The sequence below is a fragment of the Theobroma cacao genome, chromosome 7, assembly GCF_053813885.1.
Source record: "Theobroma cacao isolate CCN51 chromosome 7, ASM5381388v1, whole genome shotgun sequence".
Taxonomy (NCBI): Eukaryota; Viridiplantae; Streptophyta; class Magnoliopsida; order Malvales; family Malvaceae; genus Theobroma; species Theobroma cacao.
This window is the reverse complement of record NC_142645.1, coordinates 2,698,400-2,712,217: the sequence shown is the minus strand read 5'-3', so window position 1 is coordinate 2,712,217 and position 13,818 is coordinate 2,698,400. Positions and strand designations below refer to the sequence as shown.

General features: G+C 32.2%; 1 protein-coding gene and 1 pseudogene across 2 annotated transcripts; both read right to left on the bottom strand.

Annotated features, from left to right (window-relative positions):
* Window positions 1–1,756: 1,756 nt before the first annotated feature.
* LOC18593614 (uncharacterized) lies at window positions 1,757–5,851 on the bottom strand (annotated as a pseudogene). The gene is made up of 12 exons (XR_001928654.2): window positions 5,683–5,851; window positions 5,477–5,541; window positions 5,212–5,376; window positions 4,521–4,593; window positions 4,365–4,439; window positions 3,402–3,507; window positions 3,200–3,302; window positions 2,912–3,096; window positions 2,717–2,791; window positions 2,491–2,605; window positions 2,323–2,407; window positions 1,757–1,838 (listed from the first exon to the last, which is right to left on the bottom strand). The product of XR_001928654.2 is annotated as an uncharacterized LOC18593614 (transcript).
* A 2,489-nt stretch (window positions 5,852–8,340) lies between these two features.
* LOC18593613 (loganic acid O-methyltransferase-like) lies at window positions 8,341–13,229 on the bottom strand. The gene is made up of 4 exons (XM_088808440.1): window positions 12,775–13,229; window positions 11,686–11,850; window positions 9,623–10,279; window positions 8,341–8,860 (listed from the first exon to the last, which is right to left on the bottom strand). The coding sequence occupies exons 2-4, from the start codon at window positions 11,752–11,754 to the stop codon at window positions 8,537–8,539; spliced, it is 1,050 nt and encodes a 349-aa protein (XP_088664566.1). The 5' UTR covers window positions 11,755–11,850; window positions 12,775–13,229; the 3' UTR covers window positions 8,341–8,536.
* Between the last annotated feature and the right edge of the window lie 589 nt (window positions 13,230–13,818).

The following is a 13,818-nucleotide window of genomic DNA, read 5'->3' as shown; positions in this document are numbered from 1 at the left end:
AATTATAGGCAACTTCGCTCAACGTCGTCGCATTGAGAAAGGTAAAATGCCAAAGCTACAAAGCCAAAATTATTGGCAACTTGGTAATTATTATAATCAATTGATTATTAATAAGAGTTGGTGTATGAATAATCGTCCTTTTCTTCTGTTTTCTTGTTGGGTCCTGCTTTATTGTTTTTCTTACGTACAGGGCTTTGTTTTCTGACGTACTTATTTGATTTGAGACTTATCCTTTTGGATAATCCTAATTATGCAATAACATTCTTTTTGATTTAAAAAAAAAAGAATGAATAATCGTCAATTAATTAACAAAGCAGAGAAAATATATTTATATTGTTGAAATCAAATAAAAACTAGTGGAACACGGAATTCTACTAATATTCCCCAACTTTTGATTTTTAATTCTAGGAACAGAGTTTTATTAGTTTTATGACTGATTAGAATTTTTTTTTCCTCAGCGATTCTTGTTTTTGTAGCCAACTTGGTTAACTCTTCTCCAATAACTTTCATCCTGCTATAGTTTATTGCCCACCAAGGAGATCTTACCTAATGCAGCCTGCTAGGAAACAAATAGACCTGAGAACTCCAGGCAAGGGTAGGTTTTAAGTCTGAAAGATTCTAGCTTTATAATCTACACTTGGAGTGATTTTTCTTTTCAATAATCTTCATCCATCCCACTTTTTGCACTGTCTGAAAACTTAGAATTCAAGGAAAAAAACAAAAACTGAGAATTTATAGCAAATTAATCCTTAATGCAAAAGGAACATGTACAATTACATTTTGCTTCATCTTGATGGTTCAATTTATTGAGGTAGCTGTTTATGGACTTGTAGGAGATCTTTCTAATGAATAAATAAAGGATATATTTTATTCATGAGTGTCTTCAGAAAACTTGTTAAGATATTATTTTAATATAAGATTTTCAATATAATGATTGAACATATTACTTATAAGATAAGTTTGATGAACTTGCTGAAGCAAAAAAAAAAATTGACAAATTATTTTTGACAATTTGTTAATTGGAATATGAAAACAGGTTATACCATTCCTTTGGCAAATAACCTAGTGTAAAACATCGATACCATAGCAAATTAAATTTGATGATAAAAAGTAAGCAAACAATCTAGTATAATAAAACGCACATGAATTTACATAGTTGCAACACCCAAATGTAGCATATAGGAAATCTCGGAACAATATCCCAAAAGTCTTCTCCATATACATTATGGAAGAACCTTTGTATTTAGGTCCCTTCACAGTTTAGGTTAATATAGTCAAGGTCCAAAGACTAGGATTGAAGCCACTGTACAAAGACCTCCAAGAATGGCCAAGTTGGAAGCATTGTTGATATTTTGAAAGAAGCAAAGGGGTTTTACAACGAGCTTAGCTCCACGCACTTCTTCCGATCACTCGAGCCATTACTTAGTAAGTGTTGTTTGACTCCACTCACAGATAACTAGTAAAAAAACCGTTGTTATAAAGAAGCATTGAGGACAAAGATATGCAAAAAGTCAAGTACAAAAACTAAAGAAGCTATAATATATAGTCATCATTTTTGCAATAGATATGCTTTTGAGAATACCTGCTTTTCAAAAATGCTCAGAAGGGAGTTGGTGGGCAAGTCATTGGCACCTCTTCTTTTTCTATATATAGAAAATGAAAATCTTAAACGTTAGAGCAATGAAAAAATATTGAAGATTCCATACACAGCAAATTCCTCATATATAATAGAGCAAAAAATGAAAAGCCAATTCACCTTGAATTCAAGATCGTTAGACCAAGGCTCACTTCTTGGGAAGAAAAGGTGAAAGAGTTGCATGCTGTGTACTCAATGTTATCTAAAAAGAAACCAGAGGTTAAGCTGTTCAATTATTTTCATGAGCTAGCCTTTATTGAATTTAAATACTCAAAAGTTATTTATGTTTTATTTTTGTACAGTTCTAAAATGACAGCAAATGCACTTTGAATATATTAGGACTTAGTTATTGAGTTGCTGGGTCCGGAGAAGTTGAGTTCGTGGAGCCAATTTGTAATGCCATATTCCTTCATTAGGTCTTAGGCTGTCTTGCAAGTTGATGAAAGTGACCAACAGTGTCTCAAATTTTACTACTATCTAATATTCATAACATTGAATACATGTTGCAGGTTATCAAAAAATCATTTTGATTAGGATCTAGCCCTTTTCTTTTTTTAGGTTAGAGACCTATAGTGCTGCCCTTCTTTTTGTTTCAGGGCTTTGTGACTCTTGTCTTTTGATCTCTTGGAGCTGCCATCAAGTCTTGGATGGTGTTTTCTGTGTTTTTGTACTACTTTTACCCTTACCGGGTTCTTAATGCCAAGGAAGTCTTTGGTCTATCAGGCAAGAGATTTGAAATGCGATTCCGGTACAGAGGATGAATAAAATCACCTTTCAAAAAAAAAATATTAATACTCAAAGCAAAATTTATATCTCACATAGAATTGCCATCAAACTGTAACATAGATACTCACTCCTTCAAATTATTATGTGATGACGTTGTTGGGAGTAAAAGCTTCCATCCATCGATTGTAATACTCTTCCTCACAATGGCATTGGCAAGGTGAAATCAATTCTTACTCTCTCGATCTATCAGAAAAAATTTATAATCCAAAAAAAGACATGCAGAAAGAAGTATGAATTTCTTATAGCCAGCAAATGAAATTGGTAAGACAAAATGAATAAGTGGTAAATTTTTACCAATTAAAACTTCTCTTGGTTTCAATTCGACAGCTGTTCTACTTTGGAAGGAAATTAGCAAGATGAAATCGTCCTCTTTCAAACAAAGAAAAAATGTCATCACCATTATAAACACGTAAAAAAATTAAAAGAAATTATGTTAATATAATCCTTACAAAAGCTAGTTCCTACAGCTAGAAAAGGAGGAAACATTACCTGTAACAATATCTCTTCTTCACAAAAGCAGGAAATGTACAAGCAGACTTTCACATTATTTTCTATTATTACCAGCTTCTAGCTCAAGAGTCTTGTGGAGATAGGCCCTTTAACAAACTTGTAGTTGCAAATCCTCAGGGATACTCGGGAAAAAACAATATTATAAGGTTAATACTTCATTCCATCTGCTTGTTGAAAGGAAGAGGTTGTAATATTAGTCATTTCCTTGAAGAGAAGATAGAAAAAAGAAGATATATATTAATCTGTAAAAAGAAGAAGCATTCTCACTCTCACATCTCAGCTCATTTCACCAGTGTTTCAGTTACTTAGAATCTCTGTAATAGAAGCAATCTAGCTCATGATCCTTGTCCATTTAATTCTGGTTTTGCATCTGAAAGGGTATGACAAGAACGTCCAAAGTTGTCCCATTGTATAAGAGATGATATTGTATTCATCAACCTATAAAAACGGGGGACGCGAAGCTACTTACAATAATTTGTTCATGAACTCTATTTTTTGCATATGGTAATAGACGAAATTTAACTATTGAGAATATCTTAGTCGCATGAATCTCCTCCAAGCACACATTAGCGTCACTGAAAAAGTAGAGAGGAAACATCTAAAAGATTGTAGGGAATTGATATAACAAGGTGAAAAATCAGAAAAAATTTGATAACTTGGGTACATTTATACTGTTGTATTTTTAAAAGTAAAAAAATTTCTGTACAAGTATCCTCCGAATCCAACAATGGCAACAAGGGAGATGCTGTCACCATGATTATCATTTTGATCGTGCAACAATGATTTTATAATGTCATTTATATCTTTCTCTCTCCCTATTATTTCCGATCTCACCTTCGAGGCAGTCTGCCTGTTAGTACAATTAACTTTCTTATCTTCTACAACTCTCAGACTCAAGTTAAACTTAGAAATATCTGCTGCAACCGCGTCCAGCCTCTCTCTATTACCTAAAACAAAGTCTAGTCCCATTTCCTGCTTAACCTCTATTACCATAGCAGAGAAAAAAAAAAAAGAGAAAAGGAATCGGATGGCATGGTATACTGTGAGTAAACTACTTTCAACCGCGTAATGCTTCCACAACAAAATCCCCCCAACTCTTCAAAGGTGCTACCAACTAGCATAGCGATAACAAAAGCCATTCTCCAACAACAATAAAAGTACGTGATGCAACAATAAGGCAATATTTTGGTGAAAAATCCCAACCCTCCATCCCCAAAAGGACCAAATGTTATTCAACTACAATTTTATGTTAGAAGACTAAATTGAAAGATCACCAATTGATGATCAACTCAAAACTCTGTTTCTCTTTTCATCCTGTTCTCGGTGGTTTGTTATCTCTTGCATTAAATATATGGTGCAGGAGAATAACAGCGATCCCAAAAGGAACTTCACATAGAGGAGCAGAAATAACCTTCAATGTTTAAATTCTCACCTCTAAGAACAAAATTGTATTAAGCACCACTACTTGAAGAAAGATCAGTGACTTTTCCAACTGCAACGGTTTTTCCTGCAGACATGACAATTCATGTGACCCACAGCCATTAAGAACAACAATTTATTGGCAGTGAAAAGAGCTTGTCTCCATTACCTTCAGTACGAAGAGTGAATCTCCCAAGTTGTGGAAAATCTGAGAACTTCTCAATGCAAATCAAGTTGTTCACCTGAGAAGCAAAAGAACACAGTATTTTCTCAACCCCGAAAAAACAGAGACTAATTCAGCCATTGTCTTCCATTCTGAAACATCTTTTCCTTCAGTTAATAATTGATTGACGTATGTAACATACGGATTGGCCTTTCCAGCCTCCTCTCCACTACACAGACAACATACACTGAAAACAGAATGTGCATGCACATGTGCTCACATCGGAGAGAGTAGACAACCACGTTATAAGTACAAGTTCAACCAACTCAGAAACATAGCACCAGCTACCTGTTTCTGATTTATCAGAGAATTTTTCCCATATGTGGAGCCCCAAAAAAGGAGGTGTTAGTGGTTCACCATTAGTTTATAGTGCTATCCCACTATTTCCACTTCTACTCCTGTGATAAAACAACTCACCAACAAGTGCTTTCCAACTGCTTTCTCACCTTGGTCAATCTAGCAATTTATTCAGTTTGATTTCAAACTACCTACAACAATGCAGCCAATTTTCCAGATCGTACCCTAAAAAATTATATCTCCCTCAGAGCTACTAAACATGTTTAAATTAGTGCATTGAACTGTACAAAAAAGCAATACCCCCAATTTGGTTTATTTAAAAGAAAGTAAGAGTCCGAACCTGAATGCGACACACAACAACAGCACCATTCTTCACAAAAAGAACTTTCTTTTTCATGGGTTTCTTTGTCTTTGGATCAATCTGCTGTAGTAGCTCCACTATCTCGCACTCCTCAACAACAGAATGAATATGCAACACAGCCTTATATCCAGCTGTAAAAATAGCCTAAACAACATTCAACAAGACAGCAAATAATTAGGACATTATACTTTAAATGTATAGATTTTATTAAATAAGGATAACTGAAAATGACATTCATGCATACATTTTCAAGCAACTCAAGGATCTACAGCTGGGCTGTAAATTCAGTGACAGCAGCTATCGGTTTTACTGCAAGCAGGAAAAACAAACATTAAACCCCGAAAATAAGGCAAAACTAATACAATTTACTATTAATATAAAAGACAAACAAGTAGAATTAGAAAAAAGGATTGTAAAGGTTAATGAAGAACTCCATTGAGAAAAACTTACCAACACTTGACAAGATAAAACCCGATAATATGTCCTCTTCCTCAATCCCAGATAATCTAACCCGTAAGCTTTCACCAGGTCCTGCACACCTAACCTTATTTTCATCACAATACACAGCTAGAACTTTCACCTGAGCCCGCAATCCATGCATAAAATCCTCAGACCCCATAAATTAAAAATAAAAAACCATATACGCATAAATAAAATGGAAAAATTGTGAAGATCAAGCACCTTGTTTGGCATAACCAATGATGAATCACCCTCACGCACACTTACAGATTCTACCTTTCCCATAACAACAGTTCCCATGTCTTTGAATTTGTCAATTATAGGTATCCTATAGAGTCAATAACAAATCATTAGATGTGTCATATAAGGTGACCAAGAATTAAAATTTACACCCTACTAGTACATGGCAGGAACTAGAATCAAACATAAAAGTTGTGTGGGCAGTGAATCCTGTTATGTAAGATAGGCTCCGGACCACTACCTAAATGGACCTTTTGGATCTCTGAGAGGAACTTCAGCAGAATCGAGGGCTTCAAATGGGCAGGGACCATTCCACCAAGGACATGTACTCTTATCTACTCTTGTTTTCATGTTAGTACCAACAAGACCAGATATTGGTAGGAACTGAACATCTGCAGGTTCAGGCAAAAATAAACAATAAAATATAACTGGTTTTAAAGTGTAAATTATATGCTCGGTAAATTAAGCAAGATTCTAACATGGCAATATAAACTTTACTAACATAAAGCAGCATGCTATCATCATCTGATCCTATTAAGATTTATACCATGCAAGGAGCAAGATAGATCAACAATTCAAATATCAAGCATTTAAGTAGTTGAAGCCTAATTAGAAATTAGTGTACAATTACGCAGAATTGAGTATAATGCAAAAAAAAAGTAATTGAATATTACATAATTTTTCACCATTGAAATTTTAGTTTATTAAACAGAAACCAAGTTCTGTAAACAAACTGACAGCATTATGTGCTTCTAATCCATAATTTCAACTCACAAAATAATTTGATTAAACCAGATCTTGCTCAATGAGTTAAACATCCATATTAAAACTACAATATGTAAAATCTCTTTAGAAGATAATAGCAGAGTTCTACATTATCATATCAGACTAAAAAACCTCAATATGTCTGTTGACAGTAGAAGACAAGATCCAATCACATAAGCAAACCATAAAAATGTTACAAAAAAAGGTAATGACAGGATTAATTAATCCCCTATACATCTCAACACAGTCACAACTATCTGACATCTTCACCAAGGCACCCCAACGGAGACAATTCCACTTCTTGATGAGCAAGATGAATGTTCATAACATAGACAGTTCATCTTGAGGGGGAGTATCAAACATTGATTGAATCAGCAGTGTGAAATAAGCTCTCCCAAGAGATAGAAACACAGACAAGAAATGAAGAAGAAGACTGAAGTCCTTGACTGGGAAAAAGAAGGTAGAAATAGAGGACCAAAACTCCCCGTCTCAATAAAAGGCCAGGAGAGTTCAAAACGCAGTATTTTGATTTAAGTTTTTTAAAAATTAGTTAGATTGTAATTATTAGTTAGTTAGAGACTAACTTTATGCTTTTCCACAATCAATTCAATACCTGTACACATATATATATATTGCCTTGTAATACTCTGACTATCAATGCAAATATGACCAGACAAATTCCTTTCACCCTTGAGCCGTTTTTCTTCATCTTTCATACCTGAAATTTCTGGCATTTACCACACTATTCTACCAGACATGCTAGCAAAGTGCGACAACAGTGCCCTCTACAGTTAAAAGCTAGAAGGCTCGTAGGATATACCGAAATTGAGGGGCACTCTAGGTAGATTCACTTAGTTGATTTTGGCCTTGAGAGTATGTCTATGACCAAAGATTCTTTTGAAATTGTAATGATACTTAAAACATAAAAGATGAGTGGCCGGAATGTCAAAATAACAATTTTTTTTAAAGGTAAGTAAGATAATTATATTGGAAATATATAGGATGGAGAGTTAAAGTTGTACAAACTGAAACAAGAGAAAACACGAAAAAAATGCCATAATCTATCAATTATAAAATATCGTAGAAATTTCTAATTCAAGAAATTTCTACTTACGTAAATCCAATTGCAATAAAATTAATCTCTCTAAGAATGTGCTTGAAAGATAGACTTGAGATGTAGCAATTATAGCTCTCCATGTGGCTTCAGATATGTTTCATTTGTCTAGGAACAGTGGTATTATTGCTTAAATCTTACAGATATAACTTAAACTTAAATTGGAAACAAATTAATAATTCTGATAAATTCAGAAAATTCCTACTTTTGCAAATTCATTTGCAATAAAATTAACCTCTCTGAAAATGTGCTTGAAAGATAAACCTAAGATGTAACACTTATAGCTCTCTATGTGATTCGAGATATCTTAAAGATTAAGAACATGAAATGAAACCTGAGAATAAAGCAGTTAGAGCAATAAGTTATACAGGAGAGAATTATCTCTCATTATATAAGCTCAAGATCATATGTTAAAAAAAAAATTCTTTACCCATATATATATGACTATTAATCTAATTATTTGTTAAAAAAGTAAATAGCAAATGAATAACAAGTAAATTGCAGAAAAGTATAAGCAAAAGAAGCCTATATTATAAATTACAGAAGTACAGTACATCTCTAATAGTGTGTGCTTGTCTTAGCAAAGTTGCAACAAAAGAAAAACCAGAAACGAGAAAAAAACAACAAGGCAAAGGATGTATGAATATGGCCCAAAGGAGCGGCTTGAATTAAATCAATCGTGCATAGAAGTGAAATAGATGAAGCAAGCAGAGAGCAGATTTCTCATCAGAGGTTGCGTTTGAGGATGATGCATAATCCAATTCCACTTGTGTCACCAGTGTCAAGGGGAGGGCATTCTGCAATTTTCTTGGCGTATCGCTCAAATAATTCATCTACTATATTACTCCCAAAGTGTCCTGCGATGATGTTCTCTAACCCAGATCTACACTCACCTGCTCCACACAACTGTTTGCTCCCCGCACTTGTGTTGCTTTCCAATCTCGCTATGCTAAAACTCCCATTTTTCTGTATGAGTTGTCTTAGCTCTTCAGGGGATGGGCTGTACATAGGCAAGTTGAATAAATCGATTTTAGCTTTATTAATTATTCCCTGCAGAGGACAACCATTGCTTGAGTTACTACAATAAATTTATACTTTAATTACATTCCTTTGAACTAATTAACATATCTTTTTTATGTAACGAAAATTTAAAAAGTGTAGTTATATAAATTTTTTACTTTATTTTCTTATTTTCAACAATAATAACAAAAATGTAACGTTTACTAATTTATTCGATGTCTATAACTATATTTATTATTAATAATACTGTTAGAAACTTGTATAGTATAGTCATAAATTTATAAAAAAAAATATTAATAAAAGTATACAAAAAATGTTGCTAAAAGCATTTTTAATAGCGCACGACAAAAATTTATAGCTCTAACTGAACTATGCTGTAAAAAAGTGTAAATATTTGCCTATTCTAGAAAGTACTAGAAGTTGGGTTGGCGTTTTTGCTATTTACTTTTTTTTAATCTAGAAAAAAAATAAAAAAGAAACATTTGAAAACAAAACAAATAATCTTTTTGAAAAATTATATATAAAATATTTAATTTTTATAAATAACAAAATGGATGATTTTACTTCTCTTTAGACCAATTATGTTATAATGGACGTACATATTTTAATTATTGGTTCTTTTAATATATATTAAAATACTTCTTTTTATCTTTTAATATATATACATATATATACATATATATATATATATATATATATATATATATTGCTTTATAGCATTTCGCGTGTAGTTGCAGAATGAAAATTTGATCTATCTTCATGATGTTTCAATATTGTGCTTGTACTAATTACCTCATTTTCCATATCCACGAGGCAAGATTCCAGGGGCTGGAAGAAGGGGCCAATTGATGATTCTGCTGGAAGTGTCCCTTCTGGGCGTCCTGGAATCAGAAGGGCCATTAATCCTCCAGGGACTATCTCTTTTGCTCGAGCAGCTAAGAAACGCTCCATGTCCATTACATACTGAGCTGTATAAGCCTTGCCAACTTCGTTTGGTGCATTTGAATAAAATATCCTCCCACGATTATATGCAGGTGAATTAATGTCACTTAACTCCTGCGGTACCCTTGAAAGCCATTGAAGAGCATAGGCAGAGTAGACAAAATGGAGACTTGCTTTTGGAAACAATCTGCTATGAAAGGAACCTGGAACTCCCGATACAAAGTACTGACGGCCTGGAGGAAGACTGTTAAAAAGCATGTTGAAATCATTGGAAACATGATCATTGAAGTGTACTTGGAAGTCAGGCAGGCTAGTATGCCCTTTGGTTTTGTACTTGTGGGTTACAGCTTCTATAATTGTATTCACGGAAAAGAATGTGTTAGGTCCCGTTGAACAGCCTAAATCGGCAATTCGAAATGTGCTTGCAATGGAAGGTGTATCTTCTACTTCAAGCTTTTCAATAATTGCTTCAACTAATACTGATTTCGCCTTATCTGCTGCTTCTTTCTAAATTTAAGAAGAATATGAAAAGAAAAAAAAATTGAAAGGAGTTAGCTAGGTTCCCAAAATAATCCATTTTGACAATATCATATTACATGTTTAGCCTCTCGAAAGACATTTTAATAAAAAAAATTTCAACTTAAAAATTTTGAAATCAGATATTACAAATTAAGAGGAGATTTACTAGATATGAGAAGAGATTATCTTATAATAATGTATATCAAAGGAGTTGCACAATAAAGAAAAAGTCACATCATACATGTTTTCTAATTCCCACAAATTAAAATCAACAATTCGGTACTATAATTTTGTATTATATTAATTACAATGCTAATTACAGGCCAAATATTTCTAACCAATGTTTAAAAACTCAGATCGAGAATTACACCAATGGTGCCATTGATTCTCATTTCAATTGATTTAGCCAGTTCAATCCAACCTTTTTTTTAAAAAAAAAAATAGAATTTTAACATTAAATGTATGTTAAATATGAAAAAAAAAATGACATGTTACTAAATGATTAGAGTTTTTAATTAACAATCAAGGTAAGACAAGAACTTTTGAAGATAGAAACTGAAGTTTTAGCAGTTTGAGCCCTCTAATCAGACCAGGTAAACTACTGGTTCAACCAGTCTGATTGGTCAATCTGGTCTAATTCTTTCAACACTGTTGCTAACCAATGAGGATTGACACTCCCAAAATTTTGAGGTAATCAACAAACTAAAAACAATGTAATCGACTCCAAACCTGAGGAGCTAAAGAAAATAAGATTGTCTCTTGTACAATTTCAGACAATTATAATTCTCTTTGTTTGTCATTTACTAATTTGAATTAAAGAGAACATTCATTGAACACAGATATACATATTTAAAAGAATACAAGTTTCAAAACTGATGATAATACTCTTTTTGTCCAATTTTTATTATTTCTATTTCACTTTCACGGAATTTAAAAAAGAAAATTTATATTTTATACTAAAATTTTTAAATTTTTATTAAATAAAAAAATATTTTGGTATATTTTATATTAAAATTATTATCTTTATTTCACTTTTATGCTTATATTTTTAAAATAAATAAATTGAATTAAAACTTATTTGCATAGAAATTAGTGTTTTATAATATTTAATTTTGTTCTAGATAGCCAAAGTAAAGAACAATCATGCCAAAAACCAAAAGAAATTAAGATTTCATTTCCACCATTTCCAAAATTAAAACTAATAAAAATTGCTTATTGAATTTTTCGTAGTGTATACTTATGTAATGGGTAATTAGAAATGTGCTCAAAAAATTTATATATATAAAAATAAATAAAGTAGTTAAGGATCAAATGAAAAGTTTGTAAAACTTATAAGAGGTGGCCAAGTAAGGATTTACAACAAATAAGGATATACAGGGTAACTAAAGAAGTACCTGACGTTTGGAATTCTTTGCATAACTGTTGGGGCCATCTCCACCGGTCATGGGAAATGATTCTTCCATTTCTAAGCTTTGTTTTTTCCTCTGTCTTTCAAGTGGGAATATAGGGGTGGCTTGAGGTTATGCCCAAGACACCTGAAGTCACGGTTCGCACTATCCCTTTTTTACCAAAAAATAAAAGGTGCAATTGCAACCATAAAAAAAAATGAAAATTCAATTGTGTAAATTATTAAGACCCAAAGATAGAGACAAGTAGATCAAAAGGAGAATCTAATTGGATCAAAATAAATTAAAAGATGTGATCTAAATTAATAAATAAAAAAATTAACTGGGTTAAATATTCTGTTGCCCTCACTTATCCATCAATAAGCTAAATTGAATCTAAATATATCCGTAACTTATTGAACTAAAACTTTAATCAAACTGATTGAACACCATTAATCATAATTGGGTATGTTTAAATTGACAAATGTTTTAATGATCACTTGGCACTTTCACAAAATAAAAATCTACCTAGTTTTAATTTTAATGAGTAAAAAGTTTTACAGAGAGACAAAAACAATTACCAAATGTTTACAAAGTACCTTACCTTTATGAAAATGTGGATCACAAGGGAACCAATTGTTTACGGACCAACTTGGAAATTAAAAATGCTTCAGTTGTAGAAATTCTTGTCACTGGTCATGTGTATATTAATCAAAAATATATTTTCATATTAAAGTAAAAGCATAGTATCATTATTCCATAAAATATTTTCCAAAATATCCATAAACGTCGGTAAAAAATGGAAAAAATATGAAAATTTATAATAAAGTAAAAAATTTAGAATGAAATTTCAGCATAGGTTTATTGATATATTTTCCATATTTTAAAGTCATAATATTAAAACTATTTCATGCTAAAATGCTACACAAAGTATATTACTAAATATCATAGGATTATGAAGTAAAGAAGAAAAGTACAAATTACTTAATTTTACTTGCAAACTACAAAAATAAGAAGTCAAATTCATGAATGATAAGAGAAATTGAGCACATAAAAAAATTAAATATGGAGAATATAATATGTTTAACAGAAGCTTACCTCAATTGTAATGGAATTACTTCACCAACTCCGGAGATTGGGAAACCAAAATTAAGAAAAGGAAAAGTAGCTAACAAGGATCAAGCAAAAGTAATTCAAGAGATCAACTGTTTTGTTTTGTTTTTTTTTTTTTTTTTTTGCAGAGTTAAACAACACACTACAGAGATACTTTTGTTCTTTGAGTTGAAAGAAAAGTGGGAAAGTGAAGGAAAATAAAATGGAAGAATAGGTTTTGTCGAGTTAAAAGAAGAGAATGCAGAAATCATACAAATTCTTGGGACAGTGTAGCTCGTAGATGTGGAGATGATAGAAGAAGATGCTCAAATGAAAACTCTATGACGAGAAAGTAATAAGAGAAGGTTTTCTAGATGTGGGACAGTGAAGCTTTTCTATGTTTTATCCTCATTTCGTCAATTACTTACTCTTTTTCCTTCCAGGCGTGAAGCATGGTTCGCTTTTTGTCTATGGAAATGCATTATCTTTTTACGAATAAATAGATTAATAATCAATTGATTTCATTCAACACTTTCTTTAACAAGTAGTAGCCTAATCTCACCCATATGCATGATAAGTGAAATAAAACAAGGCCATTTACTTGGTGAATTGATTGTTAGTCAACTCGATGTAGTGATTTCCTTCGTAGTTGATTTCTTCATTAATTTTAAATAAGCTTTATTCACATTGAGTGACCGCTTTAAGTTGTTTCCATCCAATTATTACTTAACTTCAAAAACTTCTCCAAATTAACTTAAATTTGAGCAAGACCCTTTTAGGACTCAAATAAGTCAAATATATTCTTCCTACGTTCTTGGGTTTTAGTTGAAAAATGGAAGACCCTTGACCTGAAATGCCTCTTGTTTTCCACTACTTTTGATTCTAAATTCTATCAAATCTAGGCAGCACTTTCCTGTTGTTTAATCAGACAGTTTGTTTTCCTTTTGTAATGCAATATTCCATCTCATCAAACCAGCGACCAACACTAAATTGCTTCTTTCAATAATCCGAAACCCCAAGTAAAGCTTTTGCTACTGGACATGGAATCAT

Bases quoted from the DNA above. Each gene is read 5' to 3' on its own strand.
- LOC18593613 (XM_088808440.1), bottom strand. From the start codon at position 11,754: ATGGAAGAATCATTTCCCATGACCGGTGGAGATGGCCCCAACAGTTAT. The intron at 10,280-11,685 runs GTACTTCTTTAG...TCTTAAATTTAG, and splicing joins CAAAGAATTCCAAACGTCAG to AAAGAAGCAGCAGATAAGGC. The intron at 8,861-9,622 runs GTAATTAGTACA...TGTCCTCTGCAG, and splicing joins TCGTGGATATGGAAAATGAG to GGAATAATTAATAAAGCTAA.